General features: G+C 43.7%; 2 protein-coding genes across 4 annotated transcripts in view; one reads left to right on the top strand and one right to left on the bottom strand.

Annotated features, from left to right (window-relative positions):
• pamr1b (peptidase domain containing associated with muscle regeneration 1b) overlaps positions 1-22,455 on the bottom strand; it is a 62,861-nt gene that overhangs the window by 34,423 nt on the left and 5,983 nt on the right. For 2 of the 3 annotated variants that reach the window (XM_084365079.1, XM_084365078.1), the window contains one exon: positions 3,504-3,857. The exons of the other annotated variant lie outside the window; for it this stretch is intronic. The gene's annotated coding sequence lies outside the window, so the exon portion shown is untranslated. The remainder of the gene's footprint in view (positions 1-3,503; positions 3,858-22,455) is intronic. 3 annotated transcript variants of the gene reach the window in all.
• fjx1 (four-jointed box kinase 1) lies at positions 6,864-9,290 on the top strand. Its single transcript, XM_084363998.1, has one exon. It carries the CDS (start codon positions 7,336-7,338, stop codon positions 8,617-8,619), a length of 1,284 nt encoding a protein of 427 aa, XP_084220124.1. The 5' UTR covers positions 6,864-7,335; the 3' UTR covers positions 8,620-9,290.

Below are 22,455 nucleotides of genomic sequence, written 5' to 3'. Positions count from 1 at the left end.
AAGATAAGAGGAGAGGGATTATTCCTGATTTAGATACGCTGTGCCAAGAACAGGCAAAGTTTTGCAGAACCAACACTTTGAATAAAGTTTCTCTACATCTAAATTAAGATATATGAGATATATCAAGATGCAGATGACTCGAACACTCTATATGACATGCTAATTTGAAAATTTGAGACTGAGCAAGTTAGGTTTTCTGTATTTTTCTTTTACTCGCAGTGGTTGCCTGGAGTTCTTTTCCATATGGCTCGTTTGTTTACCCTTCCCCCACCAGGGTGCTGTCAACACTGCCAGCCTCATGAGTAGGAAAAGGTCAAAATGGCAAGGGGTCATTCTTGTGTCCTGGAATCTGGCCTGTTCCTTCCGTTACCTCTCCAACAACGTTATTATGACTGCTGCTGAGGAGCTGGAAAAAAGGGAGTGCAACTGGGCGGAAGAAACCACGGGGTTAGAATAACGGAAAGTTTTGTCGAGTGTGCAAGGTGTTTTTTGTGTTAAAGCAGCTACAAGGACCTTTCTTTTTGTGTTGTTGATTCTGGTACTTCCTGTGGACAGAAGCCATATGAGCACCACCGCCTCCAGTCATAAAAATCTTGATCTGGCCACCGCTTGCATTTGTTTTAGAGGCGAGTGAATGAAAGACACAACATATTCTTATGTCATTTTTCTTTTTTAAACACAGCTTCTATGCTGGATTCATAGCAATGAGGTAAAGTATCTATTTGTGGCTGTGTAAGATTAATTACTGTAATTTGACGATGGTGAAACAAAATTAACTTGTTAAGTAACGTTACCATTCATAAACCTTGGTGACATGAAATCTTATAATGGATTTGGTTGCTCGTTAATAGCTATGTTGTTGAGCTAAAGTTAAGTTTTATTTATAATAATATGCCAACATTAAATGTTAAGTTATAAGCCAGTTAATCTGCTGCATTTTGGCAAAACAGGAGTATCCTCTGCCATACCACTGGACTAGAGCAGCTTCTCTCATCAGGCTGTGAGACTCCTCTGAAGAATCTGAACCAGAACCTGGATCAGTATTGAATTGAGACTATTTCATAACCTGTTAAAAGTTCCTTCTAGTATGTTTAAGATTTAATTTAAGGTATAGAACAAGATGAGAAAGAAGGCATACTTTATAAATCCCTCTAGTGGCGCTTTTTTTTTAAATAAACTGTTTTAAATTTAACCAATGTACTATATATGGGTATTTCCTCCTATTATATGGTATTTCAGTATCAAAAGCTCTTTGACAACTGATAATTACGACTGCCTGAGCTGTCAAACTGAGTTCCTTGCTGCTGGCATGTTGCATTTTCAGCTTTTGTCCATCTAACATCCAAGCATGATTCAAGACTTTGAAGTGTCACAGCCAAATGAAAGCACAGAGAGGAACACTGGTATTACAGTTTCTCATCAACTGGCATGTGATTACAGTATGCCCCATCTGGAAAATAAGCAATTATACAGCACTGCGCAGGCCTGTTAATGTGAATTTAGACTGCAAATGTAGCAATATGAAATGTGGACCTTTTTTTCTTACCACTAGCTTTTTGATCTACAGAGCAAAATGCCTTCAAGCAAATTCAGCCCCCTGGTTAACAACACTGTTCGATAGCTTAGCATGATGCAGAGAGACATCCCGCTGACATGCACATCTGCATAGATCTGTTCAAAGAGTGTAACTGAATTCCCTTTACTCAGCTACTGCCATATGCTGGAAAGACTAAATGTTTTTCATTAGTGGTTGCTTAAACCAGCATGAAACATAGAGAGGGCGGGGAGGAGCTGAAGATGCATTGCAAACCGCAGCACTCCTCCCTCACACATACAGAAGATTCATTTCAATGTGATATGATGAGAGCAAGCAGTTCACGCTGTTCGCCCATTAAACTTGAAGCTGCTAAATGTTTCGCTGAAACGTTAGGAGGACATTTAACCACCATCTCTAATCTTAACTGACCGCGTGACCCCACACAAGAGCCAGGACACAACCATATCACACGGTGCATTTCATCCGGACAAAAAAAAAAAAAATACGCACAGGGAGGGTTTGAATGTCATGACTTTCCTATTAATGATTAGATGTTCTTAAGCTCTGCCTTTAGCCAATTTAAAGGCAAGCCTTGCCACAAAGCACTGAGCACACTTGAGTCAATAAGCCAGTTAGCCGAAAGGAAAGTAAAAAGAATTCAATTCTTGACTTATTTAATAGGGGATTTGGCGTGGCAGGTCAGGGGGTGTAATCCAGGAGATTGGACACTGATTCTTTAATCAAGTGGCTCCACAGTACATCTCCTTCCTCTTCTCCCGCTTTTGCTCTTGCAAGAGGGTCTCCCATGTGTAGCACTGAATTTCAATGGCTCACTCCTCTGCTGGTTCAAACCCCTCTCTTTTAAATGCTGCTGCATGGAAACCAGATGGAGATGGGGAGTACAGCACATCAATAAGACAAGCCTCCTGGTTCCTCCAAGGCTGAGAGCCTAATTCCGCATTCATTAACAACAACTGGTTCATTAGCAAATAGCGACTGACCAGTCTTTGCTAAAAACCTTGAGCCTGCATATCAGGAAATTGGCAAAGGCAGGCTAATGAAACTGCAGTGAATGGTGGAAAAAAAAGGGAAGCAGTGTGGTGGCTGTGTGCCATGTTCAGGTCCCAGCGGTGCAGAGGATCTCTCAATGTAGCAATGGCTTCGGTTTGATTCTGCATAGGCTGCTTGTTTCTGCTTACTGCCTCTGAGACCTCGCTTTCTGTCCAGATAAAGCCAGGAGGGAGACTGCTGCTGCTTTTAAAAACTGCATCCTATAAACACTGCTGTGGAGAATTAAACTGCGTGACCTCTCACATTAAACACTAGTAAAATATTCCTGCAAAGGAAGCCAAGAAAGTACAGTTCAGTTTGTGCAATTTGTGCACTTTTCCAAAGTGTTATTTGAGATAAGAGCTGAGATAAGTGCTGACAAGATCGCGTCTCCACCATCAGCAGTTAAAAGAAATGTCTTATCTGTCTCTGGAGTATTTATTGTAATGGTACATCCTCAGCTGCAAGTTTACTGCAGCCAGATTCTGGTGCTCTGAACAGAGAGAAGTGCATGCTGGGCTCCTTGAACAGATGGCAATATTCCCATTCCTGGATTCAAGGCAGGTATTGACAGTTCAGTGAGCATACCTTCTCACTACTCGAATACTAAATCTAATCCGCCTTGTTATTATCTGCTCCACTCACTCTTTTTTTTTTTTAAAGAATGAACCACACACATGTCCAAAGAAACACAGAGATATCTTCATCATACAGAAACCAGGAGGCGATGAATTCATCCCCATAGATCTCCCCCACCCTGTCCCTGATTCCCTGAGCATGAGTAATTGTCAGGCCCTGTGAAATAATCGGAGCTTTCAACACTAATGGAAGCCCTGCACATTCATTATTCAGTCCAGGAAACAGAGTGCTGCAAAGTGTCAAGGGACCTATGAGTTATTGCTCAGCATGAACTAACCTTAGACTACAGGGGAAGTGACAGAGGCCTACTGCACTTTCTCTGTCCACTCGTTTCTTTTTGTCTCCTTGGCCTCTCTGTCCATCTGCTCGGAAACCACACAGAGAACCCGAGATTGTATCGCAGCTGTGGCGTGGTCAGACGGCCGGTGATGGGTGTGCTGTGTGGCTGCAGACAGAATGACAGACGGCCCGGGCTCTCTGGTGTCACTGCAGCGCTTGACCACGGACAGCCATCCCTGGTGGAGAAAGGCTTTTCCCTGTGTTACGGCCCTCCGGGGACCGCTGTGGGATTTACGAGGAAAGTGAAGGGAGGAATGCGGCAGGAGGGGGGGGGGCTCAGAGGTTGGCTGACCTGCAGATAACACATGGCAAGAAACAGATAGGTTTGATATGAGAACATGCCCGCACTTGTGCTCCAGGAAAAGGGACACCAGCCTTGCTGCTGCAGACGGAGTCAGTAAATACAGTCACCCAACACTACTACAACGCAACACACATCAGACAGAATTTCAGCAATGCACTTAAGCCTTCTTCATTTCCTACGTCTAGACCTTGGAAGTCTTGCTGCTACTCAGCTTTAAAGTGAAATTGAAGGGAAGCAGCTAAGGTGATGTATGGATTTTATAGACAAGCATTACAGAACACATTGAAAGTATCCTCTTTTCACCTGTCTTTACTTGCATGTTTTTAATAAGCCTATTTTGTATCCCTCACTATCTGCATTTCTGGGAAACAGTGTTCAATTTGCAATGACTAGTTTGTTTCTAACAGCTCTTAACGGCAGATGGAGAAAAAACACACCTCCACAAGGACCCACTCTTTTGTCAACCATGTTAGAAAAACATGCTCGGCCATGCACCGCTACACAAAGCATTTCTTGATATTCTAGGACCTGCTAAATGCTTTTCTACTCGTGATCAACCCGGGGATTTTTCGTTTCCTCTGCACTGCCTCTGCTATCAATCTGCATTGCAGAATCAAACACAGGCAGGGAATTGAACAAATTATTCGGCTGATGGCAAAAAAGACCAAAACATCCAACTCTGCAAATCAGAAGTGAAGGCTACACGAGCAATAAGACCACATCAGAATGATTTCAACAGCCTGTCTACGAGAAGTCGTCTCCCGTCTATTCCAGCATGTTGGTAGATATTCAAAGATATAGCAGCGGGGAAGGGTTTTGTGCAGCTTTAGTATGTCGCTCTTCAAGCTATAAAACAGCACGAATATCAGCATGAAGATAACAGTTTCGGAGCTCCAGGCATCTCAAGCATACATTAGTGGACCTCTAGTTTACAGGGTGTAATTGAGTATTCTTGTCTATGGTTGTCTCTTCGACTCAGGCAATTTAGCATGCCAGCATGTTGCAATAAAAATGACCCAATTAATTTGATTAGGAAACTAAGGTTCATGATACAGAGTGTGAAAACACGAGTCGCATGGTAAAGAGTGTGGGGGGATGCTAATGAGGAATAATTTAATGAGGGAGATGTGTGTAGAGGAGTTTGTGTGCATGCCTGTTACATTTGGTTTAACAAAAGCATCGGACAAGGATGAAACAAGCAGCTGACTTTATTGTGCCCCGGGTGTTCGTCGGAAAAACGATGAAATATTTAGCAGCAGAAATTGAAATAATGTTAGTCTTTAAGAATACAAAGCAGGAGTTTGAACTATTTAATATTGACACAAGGTAACAACATCAAGTCTGTCTTGAATGAGCTTATCCCATCTGTTACTGAAGATGACGGCGAGATATGGTTCAAAGCTCGAAATAAAGTCAGTAAGTGTGAGAAGATTTTCAGTCGTAGTTTCATGTACGGGTTAAATTTGAATATAATTGGACTTGTACACATGAAATGAAGGAAAATGCCTTTGTACTCGTCGATCTAACAGACATTAATTTATAATCAAGGCAACTTCTAAAAATGTTGTTTACTAAATGCACTGAAGGTCATGTTTTATTTTATTTAAGGTCATTATTTATTTAAAATATTCTTTCATAAAAAACATTTTATGGTAAAGGAGGAGAACATTGTTGCGAGGTCTGAAGCTGTTATACAGTGCCGTCTATACGTCGTAGGACAGCCTCACGTTGTTGTTGTTTTGACTCTGTTCCAGCACGTCTGACAATCCACTTTCATTGTTTGAACACAATCAGCGATATATTATGTAACATTTCCGCTATAAAATGTCAAAAAAATGACTGAAGCGTTGTTGTTTATTCTGTTGAGTAGTTTATTTACAGTATCCCCAATGTTTCCAGCAATGTTCAAACCCAGAGAAATCCATAGCTTTACTCAAGGTGATGGCAGTGTTTCATTGAACCGCCTGCAGATACAACTTCTGAAGAAATACCAGATAAACCGTCAGAGAGTGAGGAAAGTAGTCAGCGAACGTGACAAAACATAACTTCAAAACTTTACCTGGTCTGTGAACATTCATGTTGAGTCACATAGATAGATTTTCATCAGCTGTGGGTGTTGTTTAACCTTGAAGGCAACAGCTCCTGTAGTCCCACGCTACGTAACACAACATCTTTTTTTTTGTTTATGTTTTGCTTGAGAGACGCCTGGCAGCAAAAAATACATACTGTGGGTTTAAATACGAGGGCCTTAAAAAACTGGGTCTACGACTAACAAACATCTTTTCTCAATCTTTATCTTCGCTTCTGGCTTGTTTCAGGGGCTTTTTGCCTTCAGTGTGGTTATCAGCAGTGAAACACATGATCAGTCTAGCCAGACTAGACTGATCATGTGCTTGGGGCACAAATAGATGCCTTGTCCTCAAGTTAAATTTTGGACATTTGTCCTTAAATTGGGGGTGTGGAGATGGCAATGAGTCACACGCTGTTAATCCAACATGGACGGGACAGCATTTTACCCAGACAGACAATGTTTTATTCCCACAGTCGTACTTTGGTTTTAAACGTAACGTGTCGGAGTAAAGAGCCAAAACTGTGACAGGGAATGTGCTGATAATACTCGATGCTTTCTGTGATCCACAATGACCTCATGGTGATCATAAATTAGAGATGGAATTTAGAAGAAAAAAAAAAAACGTGGGTGAATGTTTTGTACAAATTTGGGCAAAGTGGGTTCAGGCGAGTTCGCCCCCCTCCAGCTCCATCCCTGCCGCCTCTGCCTCATTGACACAGATTCAGCTTGGTGAACAGGCGCAAAATAATTTGTTTAAAATGGTGACATTATTTCCAGAGTATTTCTGCCCAAGGTATCAATTATCATAATGACTGCCTTTGCTAATACCACACAATCCTCTCACATCACACACACACACACACACACACAAAACGCAGCGCGGTGCACTTGCTCCGCTCCTCTCTGAACCCTCCTTCCCACGATCCGCCCACCATCTCGGGACTGGAGTCACGTGTCTCACCGCCTAGTGTCTCTCTGCGAGCCGACACCACCACAAATCAAAACTCACACAGCGCCCGGTGGAGAGAGAGGGAGAGAGAGAGGAGAGGATGAGAAACGGAGAGGTGGACACGGACAGAAAGCACCTACGACGCCAGTGGGCTATAATGGAGGACGCTCACTAGCGGATATCGGCAGTGGTGATCCGAAATGCTCCTTCTTGTTTCCCGCAAAGGAGGGATATGACAAGGCGTCTGTGCAGGACGGGAGATGAGATTCACACTGTTCCGGAGACCCTCTTCCTCCTGTGATCTCAAACAGTCCGCCTGGGAGCCGCGGGGCGCACAGCTCACAGCCGCTCCAGCTCAACTGTGGATTGAAGACATTTGGCTCTTTCTGTGTCTTATTTAACCTGCTTGAGCTCTGCAGGTCCCCGGAGGGAAGGGTGGTCTCACCATGAGGGCTGTTTCGGCAAACTTATTCGCTCTCCTTTTCCTGTGCGCCCTTGCAAGTGTTTTCTACGTCTGGAGCGCGCTGGAGACCCGTTTGGAGCGACACAAACGGCGGTTCTCAGCACCGGGCGGAGGGTCTTTTCACCAGGGTCTCCCAGCGGACCTCTCTGCCAAAACTTTCCGGGTTTTGCTCGCTGTCCCAGCGGCACAAAGACCCCACTTGGGGGGCAGACTTGAGGCTCGCAACCTCACCGATCAAGCCGTCTCTGCAGGAAGTCGAGATTACCATGTGAATGGGGATAACAAGAGGTCAGCGCAGCGGGAGGGCCCGGTCAAGTTAGGCTCCCCGGTGGAGGATGGGATATATTGGAGTGAAGGTCTGGAGGATCTCCTTCGTGTGGGCTTCACGGAGGAATACGCACGGGCATGGCGAGAGAGAGCCAGGACAAACCGGATAGTGAGCCTGGAGCCGGGATGCGGCAGGATATCTAATCAGCTCGCCACTTTTGCAGATGGGACCAAAGCGTGCGTGCGTTACGGAATAAACGCGGATCAGGTGCAAGGAGAAACTTTGACGTATTACCTTGCCAGTTTGTTAGGCATCACAAACGTGCCCCCTCTAATATTGTCCCAGGTGAACGGTGACAGTGAGCAATGGGCGGCTGTGAGGACGCGGATAGATGGTTTGCAGTGGAGCGATCGGGCCGTGGTTTCTCTCACCGACTGGGTCTCCAATCTGACCGGGGTGGTCACACCTGCGCCGCTCCGACAGGAGAGCAGCGGGCTGCATCCTGTGCTCAAGGAGCTGTGGAACAAGACGACGCCGGAGCTGCTGGAGCTGATGCAGTGGAGCGACCTGATCATATTCGACTACCTGACTGCAAACTTCGACAGACTCGTCAGCAATCTGTTCAGCCTGCAGTGGGATTCGCGCGTAATGGAGAGGGACACCAACAACCTCCTGAAAACACCCCGCGGTGACCTTGTATTCATAGACAACGAGGCCGGACTCGTGCACGGCTTTCGGGTGTTGAACATGTGGGAGAAATATCACAGCACAGTGCTGAACTCTGTGTGCATGTTCAGAAAGAGGACCACGCAGCGCGTGGCGGAGCTGCACAGGCGCAGAGACTCCAGGAAAAGGCTGCTGGAGCTCTACAGGGACAGCGAGCCTTTGTCCCCGGAATTAGGATTTCTCTCAGACGAGCATGCTGGTGTTCTCCAGGACAGGATAGACAGATTATACAGACACATTGTACATTGCAAAGGGAAGTACAGCCAGCTGTGAACATTCAGCACGCACAGGTGACGGATTTGCTGCCTGCACGGTATAATGAGCTCTGCGAACACGGCTGGCACACCTGTGCTAAACTGATGCGCATTACACAAAACTGTCTTGGATATCCAGCTGAACTACCTCTTGTGAATAGAATGTGTTGCCTACTTTATAAATAATTTGACACATGTTTATAAGCTCCCTGATGAGATTTTCACTGTATGCCTCACAGAGAGGAATGATTAAGGCCAGTTTATCCTGTCCTTCACTCCACTGAATCTCACCCGAGTAGGATTAATTGTAAAGAGTAGGCTATGTTCGTGACTGGGGTTAACATAATGAAGCCCTTCATGTGTGTGTCTGGATTCTTGCCTTGTGTCTTGCCTAAGCCTTAACATAATCTGACTCTTGAATACTGTATTTCTGTTGACATCTGGCTCCCTTTTTTATAGAAAATGTTTGCACAGTACATTGTCATCGCTGCACCTGCACTCCTGTAAATGTGTTTGGATTGCATATTCAGCCTTAAAGTCACAGGTGTATCATATCCATTGTACATGTTGTAAGTACATTGTAAATATTGTCTGTCAACCTGTTTTGGGAGTTTGACGCTCCGCTAATTTAACATGCATTGTAACATTCCAAAATCTCTTGTCCTTTTTGATAAATTCACTGTAATTTAATTTAACCGTTGTCAGACTTTGTGTTTTAAATGCAGTTTGTGCTTAATTGCCTGATTAGAGTGCATCAAATATTTACCTAGTCTGTGTAGTGCGCTGGGATTTTTCAAGCCTCTGTGCTCGCCCATTACAGTGCTCTCATTGTGCTGTCGAAAAATCTTACACTGGCACAATGTTCCCCAGGAGCCATACTGTCAGCCACAGGCACGCTACAACAGGAATCTCTAATCCCCGTTATAATCTCCCCCAGAATGATGAACTGAAGGAGACAACTGACATCATCTGACATCCTTTGAAAGAGGGGCTTTACTGTTCCCTAACTATATCAAAACTTCCTCCTTTCTCAGAGGACAGATTACAGGATGTTCATCGCTCTAGCAATATAAACGGTGAACCTACAGCCATGGCAGGACGGCTTATTGGTTCAAGCTGTTCAGCTGAAAAGTAAGAAAACTCCTTTTGTGGGTTCATGTGCTGCTGAGAAGCCAAGCCTACAATTAATGAGCGCTTTGCTCTCAGAGGAGAGCCTCGTTTACAGAGTTTTCAAATGTTGATTTTGTACCTGGGAAAGGTTTCCAAGAGAAAAAGGACACGCATGGTCAGTCGTGCTATTTTTCCTTCCACTGTATCCCACATCAGTCTTTAATTTGACTCTTTTGGAAGCATCTTCTCCTTGTTAGTTCCACTATGGGCCCCAGCTCTGTGTCTGATTTCTGGTTCTAGACTTACGAGCACATCAGAGAGAAAGTACGATCGATCTTTTGAAGGCTTAATTCTTTCCAGCCTCTCATTATCTGCACCTCATCTGGTTTCTTTTACAAGTTTTTTTTTTTTTTGTATAATATACATGGCCAACTCCAGGGCAAACCACCGCTGTTTGACTGTGCATCTCCATAGAGTGGGATGAGTGTCTCTTGTTCAAATTAGGGCCTGATTTGTACTCGCATTTCGTTTCATGGCTTACCGCACGTGTGTCAGTATCAGTGATTTATGCTTCACCCTGTCAGGTCACAACATAGCAGCGGAGAAGCAGCAGAGGGTTAAGCAGGTGTAACTGAAGGATTTTTCCAGACTAGCTGCCTGCTGCAGCTCTAATAGGAACTTTGGGATCAATATGTGCACTGGCTGTTGTATAGGGGAAAGGAGGCCATGTTAATGTGCCGGGTGTGGGGTTAGTATGTGAACATGTGTGTTCCTGGGAGGGGGGGTGGGGTTGCAGCTGGGCATCGTGCTCTAAGCATGTCTGTTAATGCCGCAAAGAGATTTACGACGGCCTGCGGACACCAAGGATTAAACACAATGCTGAACCGAGGTCTGCGGGCTCACAAACCTTCCTCCTTTCCTGCCTCAAACAATTTCCCACCCTCTATGTTTCACCCAATTCCCGCCTCTTTCTGCAGCTCATCTGTCTTCACTGTTAACATCACTGTCTACTTCATTTGTTAGCTAAATGGAAAATGAAAGTTTCATTTCCCTAATTAGTTTTTTTGCATTTCTTCGCAAAAGAAACCAATTTTAAGCGAGGGACCATGCCAGCTGTAATCACACCAACGGTGGATATCAAAGAGGGTGTTGAATAACTCTTGACTGTTCACATATGTTCCTCCCTCATGCTTTCCGCCTGGCTTATTTCAGATCACCACACAAACTTCTTCAAGTCCTGCCATGATTTTTCACCCAGAGGCAACAAAATCCTCATGCACATAAATTTGCGACATGGTCTAATGGATGACACTCGCCGGAGCTCGTGGCACCAGTGCAGTGTGTTATTATTCAGCATGGCAGTTAGTCATGCCCTCCTACGTGCCAGCATTGTGTGGTTCCATCCAGATGTGCTTGTTTTCTGTATGAGTAGGATGAACCACAGACTCAGACAGTCATGCAGCCGGGGGCCCACAGCAGGCCCGAGCAAAGACCCCAGGTACTCGAGCTGATCTTCTTCTTCTTTGTTCACATTGCGAACATTCCAGAGGAGCTGAGGGAGGATCATCTCCATGGACACACAAGTGCGCGCAGACACTTCTCAGGCAGGGGAGTGGAAGGAGTCCCAGCTGTGTACATAAACCGTTGGCTGAGATTTGATTTCTGCTTTAAAAACAGAAATAATCTCTGGATTTATCGGAAGGTCATATTAAAAGGAAGCTATTAATATTAAAGCAACATTGTGAAGGAACAGTTTAGAACAAGAACAGACATTTTTCAGAAATGCTTATTACTGTAACTTTGGGAGATTTAGATGAGAAGATCAATACCACTCTCATGCCCGTCCAATCAATACAACGCTACAGCCAGCAGCTGGTTAGCTGAAAACAGCTATTCTACCAGCACCTCTGAAACGCACTGATTCCCACGTTCTATCTTGTATCCTATTTGTTTAATGCAAAAATAAACCGACATGTTCCCTCGTTACAATGCAATGTTCTGCTGGATCCTAACATTCATGTGAACCCACCCATCCAAACACTGTTGCACCCCCTCATGGCAACAGCACTCCCCGACGGCACCCTGCCACACCACAAAAACTGCCCAGAAATGCCCCGAAGAACATGACATAGTGCTTCGAAAATCCCCAGATGTCGATCAGATCACACATCTGTGCGACTTGCCTGAACAAGTCACATCGAAAAAAACTAATCGGCATGATTTAAAGTATAAAAGGCAGATTGCTTTGGATACAGAACTGGAAGTAACACCAGGTGACTAATTGACTTAGGCTGTCCCTTTGCCTGTGGGCCCGCCATGTGTGAGTGGATGGACATTAGTGGCATTCTTTCAAGGCTACGCAGTCCAGGGAACTTCCTGTGCATGACTGAATGATTTCATTATGAAACACAGCACATACTAGGGGGAGAGTCACTTAGTCACAGCTGAGTGGATACGGGCCATGAAGGGTGAACTGGGGGGCCTAGGCTACGACTGGAGGGGCTTTGGCAGTGTACGGGCTGGACGGCCAGGTTGTGGTGTGCCTGGAGAGCTGGCACAAAGCCTGGCTTTGTCCAAACCAGGGGTGAAAGCATAGGGTCAGGGCATTCTTCCTCAAGACAGTGAAGAAGGTAATGAGTGACAGAGACAAGCGGGAAAAGAGCTGCGCATGCCTCTTTTACTAAGTGTAGCGATTTCCCCAGTTTTCTCCCCAGCACGTGTTTGTCGAAATTCATTTAAGTCAAATCTGATGTTAATACTGGCAAGTTTTCCTGGATGTTATGATCCACAGGTGTGGATTTTGGATTGTAGTCACATTTCATCACACGCTGCAAGTTAAACACGTGTATGCCCCTAGACATCGTCACCACGAGGGACAGTCAGCTTTGTTAATCTCTGCCATATGGTTGTACTTTTGAAGTCAGCAGTGATAGAAACAAAAAGGGTTCGAAAAATCAGAGTGAATCAGAGAGACGAGTGTGTGTGCAAGAACATGTACAGTAATACTCCATGACAGATTTCTGCTTTGCCATTACCTTAAACTGCTAGGGCCAACGACTTCTGCCAATCATGTCTTCCACCGATACACTTGCATCATTGAGTGGGGAAATGGTTTGCGTAAGAGTTTTGTCAGAGTAAGTCATACAAGGGAGCAGAGTAGACTCGACTGGACATCTGTCCAGCTGTTTTCCACTCTCTCGGGGGTTCCAGGCTTACAGATTATTAAAAAAAATGATATCCCTCATGTACTTTTAGATTACAAAAGTCTGTTACCTTCATCCCACTTGTTTGTTTTAATACTTTGTCATGACTACCAGCTACTATCTTTGATGTCTTTTATGCTGACAGCAAATATATGACAACACAGATATATGACGGTGTTACATTCCTCGTCGTTTTATGTTATTATTAGGTTTGCAGCAATGATATAGTCTGGAGTATGTGCACAAATAGACCTAGATATCTGCATATAATCCATTAAACTGTTTTTGAAAGAAGAACTGTTTAACCTCAATTTGGATTCTCTCTATTTTCCTGTAATACGATTTGCTTCATGCCAGTCATAGCATACATAAAATAAATCCAGATTAATTTCGACGCTTAATTCCATCCTATTTGTTATGCTGCGTCCCTCAAGCTATGTCTCCAAAATGTCAGACTATATTCAGCAGAATGTCATAAGCCTCTTTTGATTTTTCTATAAAGCATTTGCATTTCATATCATTGCGAGAACAGGTCGACTTTCATGTTTCAGAATGTGAAAGAAACCTGTCTTTTACAGGTTAATACAGCTACATGCTGCGGTGCTGTGACTGAAGTGAGTGCGTAATGACAGCTCTCCATACACCAACAGTACTTTTAGATGAAAGGCTTCGCTGCTGCTAGTAAGTAAAAGAAGCGAATGAAAATTTAGTAGAAGAGCTAAATTGTCCTTTATTCCGCCATTGTAGCATGTCTTAAAACTCTGTTTTGTTTTGCATCAAGGATTACCCAGGCATGACATTAACTCCCTTGTAAGGACCTTGTTGTGTTCAGATGTTTTGCCTTGCTTTCCCCTCCTTACTTGAACTGAAATGCCGCTCAGCATTTGATTGGCATGCTTGATGGATTTTGATATTCCTCTGGGAGATGCCTGTTGATGCCTCAGTGCAGCCAGGGGACCTGTTTCAAGTACATGCCGTTTCGCTCATTTGCATCTGGATTCATCTCTATGTAAATGTGAATTAGTATGCTTATGGAAATGACTGTTTTTTTCTGTCTTTTGCTGGAAAGAATAACTGATCGCAATCATGGGGAGATAATCTATCATTTTGTCGTTGAACGCTTTCTCATGGCCACCTGCACCTAGCGGAGATTGTGGCCATAATTAAGATATTTTTATGCAAATGCAGAGAGTTGAGGTTATGAATCAGCCCCAATGCCAGAAAAAGAGTTAATTGGTCCAAATAAGCCAGTTGGACATATGGTTATGCCTGCCTAGCAGGACTGAAGGGATGGCTTTTCTAATTCTGAAAACAACTCAGAATTTAATAACTCACACATTTCATTATTTATATTTGAATAAAAAAGCATTTATCAAAGCTAACTCCAACTAAACACCATGAAAATATCTGTCCATTCTCATACTTGTGCTCTGTGTTTTTGTTTTCAGTGTGCTGTGACTGTGTCATAAGGGCTTTGTCCTCTCCATGCCTGAAGTACAAAGAGAATCGATACACAGAAGGGCGAGAGGACAACGTGCGACACTTGATGACAAAATACCTACAACCTGCTGAAACAGCACATTCCTTCCTGCTGGCTGACCACTTGTTTTCTGAATGTTAGCGCTGCCTGGAGGCTAACCTCCTACTGACTGCTGTGACCCGCATGTGGTCACAGTCGTCGTTTTGAATTATAGCACCCATTGGCTGCACCAGTCCTCAGTAATTTGGTCATTTCTATGTAAATTGCACTTTGTGCCACCATTGAGGCCTGTTGTACCACACAAATGCTCCGGCTTGCCTCGCTCCATAATGGTACACTGTTACGGTGAAATGATTAAAGCTAACTGTGAGAAAATGTCATGACAGTCAATCAGTTAAGTAGACAGGTCGGCGGGAGTATAGATAGAAAAGGAGGGCACTCAGGCATGCGGCGATGAAGACAGGCATAAGAGGCAGGCAGTCGATTTGGGTTGCGTCCAGGTGCTGGCCTCTCTCTTTAGCGGGGGGAAGAGGAAAGAGCTCACTGGAGACAAACATTAGGGGGTTTATGGCTGACTCTGCAGTATTGGTGTCATTTGAACAAGATTGGACATGCCTTAGTGAAGGTGAGATAGGACTGCCTAGTATAGGAGCCAGCAGAAAAGGGCAATGTATAAAAAAAAACAAGACACAATTCCATAAATATCAGTTAATGAAGCTTATGTGATTTCATGGCAATTCTACTTCAGGATTTAAAAACTTGGTTACAAGTCTTGGCAGCAATGCAATCCAGGCAATCTCAGCTCTCGCAGGCATTATTATCCCCTCTGTCCTTGACAACAATATCATCTGATGGTACTGCTACCTTGAATTATCCTGAGGTAATCAATTTCCTTGTGTATAGTATTTGGACTGTTCTCAAAGGAATGTCTCATTTTTTAAGTTTTCATTCAAAGCAAAAAGAGCAGTCTTGTCAGCAGTGTTTTGGTTTCGTTGCCGTTTTTGAAAACAGCGGTGGAGTTATTCAGTCCTACACTACACTACGTTCTGCTATAAATATATCATATTTTCTACATTCTGGCTCTGTTGTCTCAGCCATGTTTGTTGCTTGCGTCATTATCAGAAGTACCCTGATATATCTGCCTCAAAACCTGATGGGATTGATGAGTTACGGATTTGTGGTTGGGTTATTTTTGTTGTTAAAAAGTTTAAAAAAGAGGGTCAATGGCATATGGGTAGCATTGAGTTGAAATACTGCTTGGTAGTGTAGACACCTTAGTTAAAGATAGGTTTTTTTAACACTAGTAGCGCTATGGAACAATGTATTTACATGCAAGTCCCCATTTTGTTTTTGACTTACATGTGCATGCACTAGCACTCAAGGAAAGCATTACAAATTCCTGGCGGCAGTTTCACACTATTCCACTGATTGACAGTGTCTGGCGGCAATGTATTAAAAAGGGTACCAATGCGCAACAACAAAGGCAGAGAGAAAAAGATTGCAAGCTGGCAAATACGGACGTAAGCAAAGCAAGATTTAAAATATTCAAACAGTTGGATTTGCAAATGTTTTACGGGGAAGGAAACGCACTCAACACGTCTGTTGGGCTTCACAGATTCACACAAAGAGTGAATGTACACACAACTCTGATTACAAGGAAACTCCACAACACACCTTGAAATTATTCAATTCTAGCCATCGGGCAATGAAAAGTACGTGAGAGAAGAACCTTAACATTACATTTGTGTTGTTTATGTCTACACCACTTAAAGATGAGCCAGAGAAGGAATCAAATGCTTGTGTGCTACGGGCACAAATTGAAAAAAACGGAAGAACTTTTTTGGCATCCAGTTCTCTTTATACGTATATGATCGATGGGAAGACTGCAGCAAATCTGCTATAAACTGGAAAGAAACAGTGGACAATGGGGATAACAAAAACTGCAGACATGTTGTTTTCCTCATCTTTTACAATGACATTTTAATTATATGTTATTATGTAGGTTTTAAAGATATTCCCCATCTCAAAGACATTCCTTTTATGTCACACCTGTAACCTGACTCACCTCAAATAACAACTCTGAGACATCCAGGCCTCCCACGCCAGCAGCCACAGCAATTATCCTCTGACACGACTGCAGGGTGAGGCTTAGTGTCTCGCACTTCACGGCACCCTCGCATTACCCGAACCAAAGGGGAAACAATACAGGGTGTAGTGGTTCACTTCCTTCCACATTGAGTGGCAATTCAAGCCGCAAACCTTTGTGTTTTTCACCTTAAACGTTGCATAGCACGCATCCTTTGGCTACAAAACTGAAATGCTGAATGTGGGTGGTTTCAATATCCTCTCAATAAAAACAGAGCACTTGACAGACAGGGCGGGGGTTACAGGAAATTCAGAAGGCCATATCATTTTGTGAATCGGCAAGCTGAATCCAACAAAACAAAACAGCTTTGTTATACTGATGTGTCGGCTGTCCTTGTCTTGGATTTATAAGGTCTCCCCGCTTCTCTCTTTTTCTCTGTCAGCCTTTTCGCCTAATTCACATTAACTTCTCATCCTATTTCTTCACATCTACTTGGCTTGTGCAAATATTGCCATTGCGAGATCCTGCAAGCATTGATTGATTGCGGGTGGGGCTAATCATCCGGGCTAGTCGCAAAGACATCTTCCACAAAATCAATGCCACTGAAAGAGAAAGTAAATCTTTGTAGGGTCCCACAATCTTTCGTAATATAGCAATGTCTACCACAAGGGGAAAATCTACTATATCCTCTCATTTTGTGTCCTTTCATTTTTTCCTACTTCGATTTTTTTGAACCACCTCATTTATTCCATATCATTTATCCTTTAAAAATGAAAAGAGGGGTTTTTATTGGACACTTGGGGTTAGAAATATATCATTGAGTTCTGCTAATATGACTCAATATTAATGGCAAAATTGATGGCCTCCCATCAGGAAATGGAAAGGTACGGTGATTGACTGTGAGATGGACTAAGACTGAAAACAGACATCTCCTGCAAGGGCAAAGAGAGTGCAACTGAGTGATTTATACATTTATGTGTTGCCGTTTATGTTCCTCCTGCTATGCCAGTCATGTGTGGAGGTAACCGGGAGCTATAAACATGTCGTCTTTCTGGCTTTATTCCAGACACTTAAACACACACGACATACAGTACTATAACAGTTGATCAATTGACTGAATTCATTGTCAGCTATTTTTATAATGGATTAATCATGTAAGTCTTGTTTTATATTTTAGATTGTATATTGAATATCTTTGGGACTGTTGGTCAGACAAAACAAGTAATTCCAAGATGTCATCTTGGGCTCTGGGAAATTGGCCTATCACTAAACCCCTCCCCCAAACGGCATCTATCCAATCATAGCTTAGCAACCACGACTAGGCACAGCAGATCTGTCAAGCCTCGGATTTCTCCACGTGTCAAAACTGGGTGTGCACGAGGCTATCGTAACACAGCTATGCAAGCACAACTGAAATTAATGGATTAACCAGTGTGTTTATCTGCTCCAGCGAGTGCTGCAAATGCTAGCATGCCTGGTTTAGTAGCTTGCCTCCCCCAGCGTTAACTTCATTTACTTTGTCAGGCTACAGGTTACATTTAAAACAGCCCCATTCAAGACTTGAACATCTGCTGTTTAGTATTTGCCGTGTGTTCAGGGTAACATCAGCAGATATGTCCTGCTCTTTATTAGTCAGACTCACTGGATGCAGACTGTAGTATTAGCCTGAAATCCATCGCCTGTGTCAAGTGGCTTTCTCCTCCCCTTCCGCTATCTGCGTGTTAGTGTTTTCAAAATCCCTGTCACTACAGACAACTACAACAACATCCACCAAGCTGTTATCTTTTCTTGTGCAAGGATTAAGGCATGATCCAGACATGATTTTAAAGGAGCACCATCGCTGCATTCTGGCCTTTGTGCCATTCAAGACAATCGTGATTGGTTTGAAGAAATACATACAAGCCAGAGCATTTTTCCTCCCACAACAGAACGACAACGGGTGCAGCTACACCCCTCCCCAGCAGTGACACAGCGATGAGGAGATAAGTTTTGGCTCTGTAACACTAGGTCGTTATGCATTCCAACAACCCCATCCAACATCAACCGAGATAGAGTTCCACTGTTACGTAATAAACATTGAACATGAATGCATGAAGTTTACAAAATACAAGCGATTATGTAAGCTAAGCAGCCAAACAGGGTTATGTCAGACAGAAATTGCAGTCTCAACTCACAATGTTCTTTATCATACTCATAATACTAGGTCCAAACAGTCCTACAGCGCAATAAAGGCAATGCTGTTTTCTTATTTCTTGGTCTTCTGCGTGATTCATCAGCTGGTGAGGAAGGTACGCTTTATTGTCCTTTAGCACTATAACATGTTTATAGCCATCAAGTGCATATTTAAGACTCTTTTACAGGAATCTAATTCTTAAACAAGTCAGCTTTTCACACCTCTAAAATTAACTTAATTAGCTGTTTAATAATATAATAATATTGTAGTATGCCACAGCTGAATTGTAAATCTGCAATTGTCATCACTGTAAACTTGCTGTATAAGAATGGAAAGCTGGAAATTGTGATGGGCATTGTTTGTTGTTTTCTCACATTTATAGACTAAACAATAGATTGATTACTCACAAAGTAATGGAAAGAATTAATCAGTGATGAAAACAACAGTTACAGCGACATTAAACACAAATATGTGCTCAGCATATAGCAGGAGACAAGGACAAGCACCTGGTGCACGCACTCAAACAATCCTCTGCTCTCATTGACAGACAAACAAATGGAGGGCAGTGTAGTGACTCTGCCAGGACAGGGACGGGCCGCTGGGTGACTTTGAGCGTGCAGGCTGAAAGAATGTGCGCATGCTGTGCAGTAAAGACAGAGTCAGGCCAGGCCGCGACCCCAGCCATGTTCTGTTTTTATAACCCTCAGCCTTTTCAAAAACAGCCCTCGCCCTACCATCCCCGAATTCTCTGCCATTTCTTCCTATCTGAAGTTGCCGCTGGACTGTATCACATGCTCGTGTTCCCATCTGCTAAAGACAATACATGTGTGCGGGTGCCTGCATGCCGTCAGCAGGCTTGTATTCCATGCTTTTTCTGTAATTCAAAGGCAAATTATCCACACCTAGGATAGTTGACCACCAGAACTAATCCATCAGCTTTGTTGGCTGTCAACATGTTACTCTCCATAGGTTTAAGGACCCGAAACCCACCCTCCTTCCCCCTTCCTGTCCCCCCTCTACCCCTCCCAGGTGTTCCCATAACTCACCGGGCCTCAAATCCCACTCGGGCATTCCTGAACTTCAGAGGCACATCGGCAGATGAGAGCCTGGATTTATGGCTTGCTGACGGACTGTGGAGGGGGGGAGCGGAGCGGCGGGTGGGAAGGTGATAGGGTCCGCTTCAAAGAGGAGGAAGAGTTTGTTGTTGTTCTCTCCTACGCTCACTGGTGCGCACATATGCACAACTCTCTTTCCCTCTCCGTGCCTCTGACAGCTGGAGAGCTCGCTCACTGGTTTACACACAGTCTCTCACACACATATTTTAGCTTTGATTTATTTTTTTTTAAACCCATATGACCGGATATATGTGGCGGTTCACAACTTTGAAGTCGGCCTCACTTATTCTCACACATCGACAGACACACAGAGCTATTAAAGACGTGATTTAGCCATTTATTTTTCATAATATCAAAGGTGACCCTTCAAAGATTGCCTCCCAGCTTTTTTTCTTCATTGCACCTGCATAAAATATTCCTCTTATTGTTAAATACCACCTCCCTCTGAGCTATTAGAATTTGTTTTTGTGACTTTGCATATGAAATCATAGGTCACGAACAAAAGAGCGAGAGTGCGGACTTGTGCATCGATCTATATTTGTATATGTGTGAGTGTGTTTTTTCCGATCCAGCTAGTGTTATACTGCAGGGACCTACGGTGTGTAAGGTTGATGGATGTGTGGAGTGGTGTCGTTGCTCTGAGCCGGATGTGTAATGAGCCCTGCTTTGCTTCTGTAACATTTGGGCTGATTGATTACAAACAAAGGTCATTTAACAAGCAGGGGTGCTGCCTCTTAACAATGCTACATAGCGTCATTGATGAGATTACACATATAGTGCAAGAAAAGACACCCTGCTTTTGTCCTCGCCGCGTTGCTTGTTAGATTAAAGCTGTGCCGCTATCAAGCTTTTCCCCCGCCCACATGAGAGTAACCACCGCAGACTGGAGTAAAGCCGCGTGATGAATCACATAAAATCTTTATGCTGCGGTGCAAGAAATGCACACTTTTATAGAAAAGAGCACATGGCACTGTATTTGTTGCTGCGGTTTAAAATGTTTAAATTGTCTCTCTTTTATGTGCTTTTCTCATCCCCTCCGCCCTTCCTTTTCTCCTTTAACACTGACTAAGACTTTCCTCTTTGAGTTGCCCAACATTGCTCATTGTTAAGGTGGAAAGCTGATGTAACTTGTGGCTGTTATTTCCCCGTAACCAGGGCAATCCAAAAGGCTCCGGTCCTCCTGCTGCTCAATCAGACCACTGTTTGTTCACTCTCCCTTTTTCTCATGGTGTGTTCTGCCAATGAAAACCAGCCAGGCATTAATGAAAAGCAAAATCTGCATCTTTTCTCACATGCGAGTGTCGGGGGAACTTAAAACACTGAACTCTCAGTGCTTCTACAGTCATGCGATATCCATTTGTTTATATTTATAGAAAGGAACTCCTGTTCCCATTCAGTCTCTGTGTATGCCCGCACATTGCAGGGAGCCTTTCTAACCTGCCTCATTTCAGTCATTGCAGGAGAGCTGCAAGAGCCTGATGCTAGATGTGCGTGTGTGTGTGTGTTGTGAGTGTTGTGCTGGCCCTGAAGTGACACAGCGAGGGTATAAATAGAGCAGGCCCACAGATCACTGTGCCAGACAGAATGTGGCATCTGCTGTGCTGGGAGTGCAAAGTGTTTGAGAGCCTCTAAACTCCTCTCCATTCCTCTTCCCTCCCCTCTCAGTCTCTCATCTTTCTTCCCCCTCCATAGTCACGTCTGTCGATTCCCTTCCTCACTCTCTCTCTCTCTCTCACTCTTTTTTTTTTTTTTTTACCTTTGTCATCTTTCTATTTCCTCCTCCTACTATTCCCTTTTCTCCCTCCTTCAGTCCCACCCTCCCTTATTTTTCTCCCCCCTCCTCACTGCCACACATCTGCTGCCATGTGTTGAGTGTTGTGGAGCAGTCCCATTTTCAATTTAGGCTATAAGATCCTATTTCTAAACACACAGAGGAACCGAGGAGGGGATTGGGGGGTGAGGGGTATAAATAAAAATGAAGTAGGAAAAGGGAAAAGGATGGTTGGCCCTTGCGGTGGTTACCATCCGAGCCCTGATTTTATACTTTCCATGGTTTACACATTCCTCCACTGCGATGCTACACATGTTCCATGTAAAAAACAATTTAATCTCCTGGGATAACGTGGTGTACTTGCGAGGCAATCTTGAGTGGGACAGGCAACTCCGTAAGCGTAGGAGATAAAAGCAAAGTCGTTGTGCTTCTCTGTAGGTTATTTCCCACCCGGAGCAGATTATCAATCCTACTGATTTAACGATTAATTTCCCTGCTCTCAGTAAAGCCATTACAAAGTGATGGTAACCCCTTTGCCCTTTTCATCTCACATGATGTAACACACTGTAGAATATTATACAGAAATGCACATCAAATAGCACGACTCATTCACACTTTACCCCCACACTCCCCTTATACATTAACGCGGCACACTAAAGTTCAATAGAAACTGATTTCCTTCTAGCATCACTGTACTGCCTTCATTCATCTACCACTTTTTTTTATTTATTTCCCAGAAGCATACCACTTAATCTCATAATCTGCTTTTGCTGTGACGAGTGTTGTATTCTCTCAAAGACAGGGGACAAATAGACCGCACAGGCAAACGTGCACGAACACACGCACAGACGCAGTGTCAGCCAAATTAATAAGCGGCTTATCCGTCATTAGATTTCCATTTTTAAAATGATTCATCC

The sequence above is a fragment of the Pagrus pagrus genome (assembly GCF_965226575.1).
Source record: "Pagrus pagrus genome assembly, chromosome: 10".
NCBI lineage: Eukaryota > Metazoa > Chordata > Actinopteri > Spariformes > Sparidae > Pagrus > Pagrus pagrus.
The sequence above is the reverse complement of the archived record's forward strand: the minus strand, read 5'-3'. Positions and strand labels throughout refer to the sequence as shown.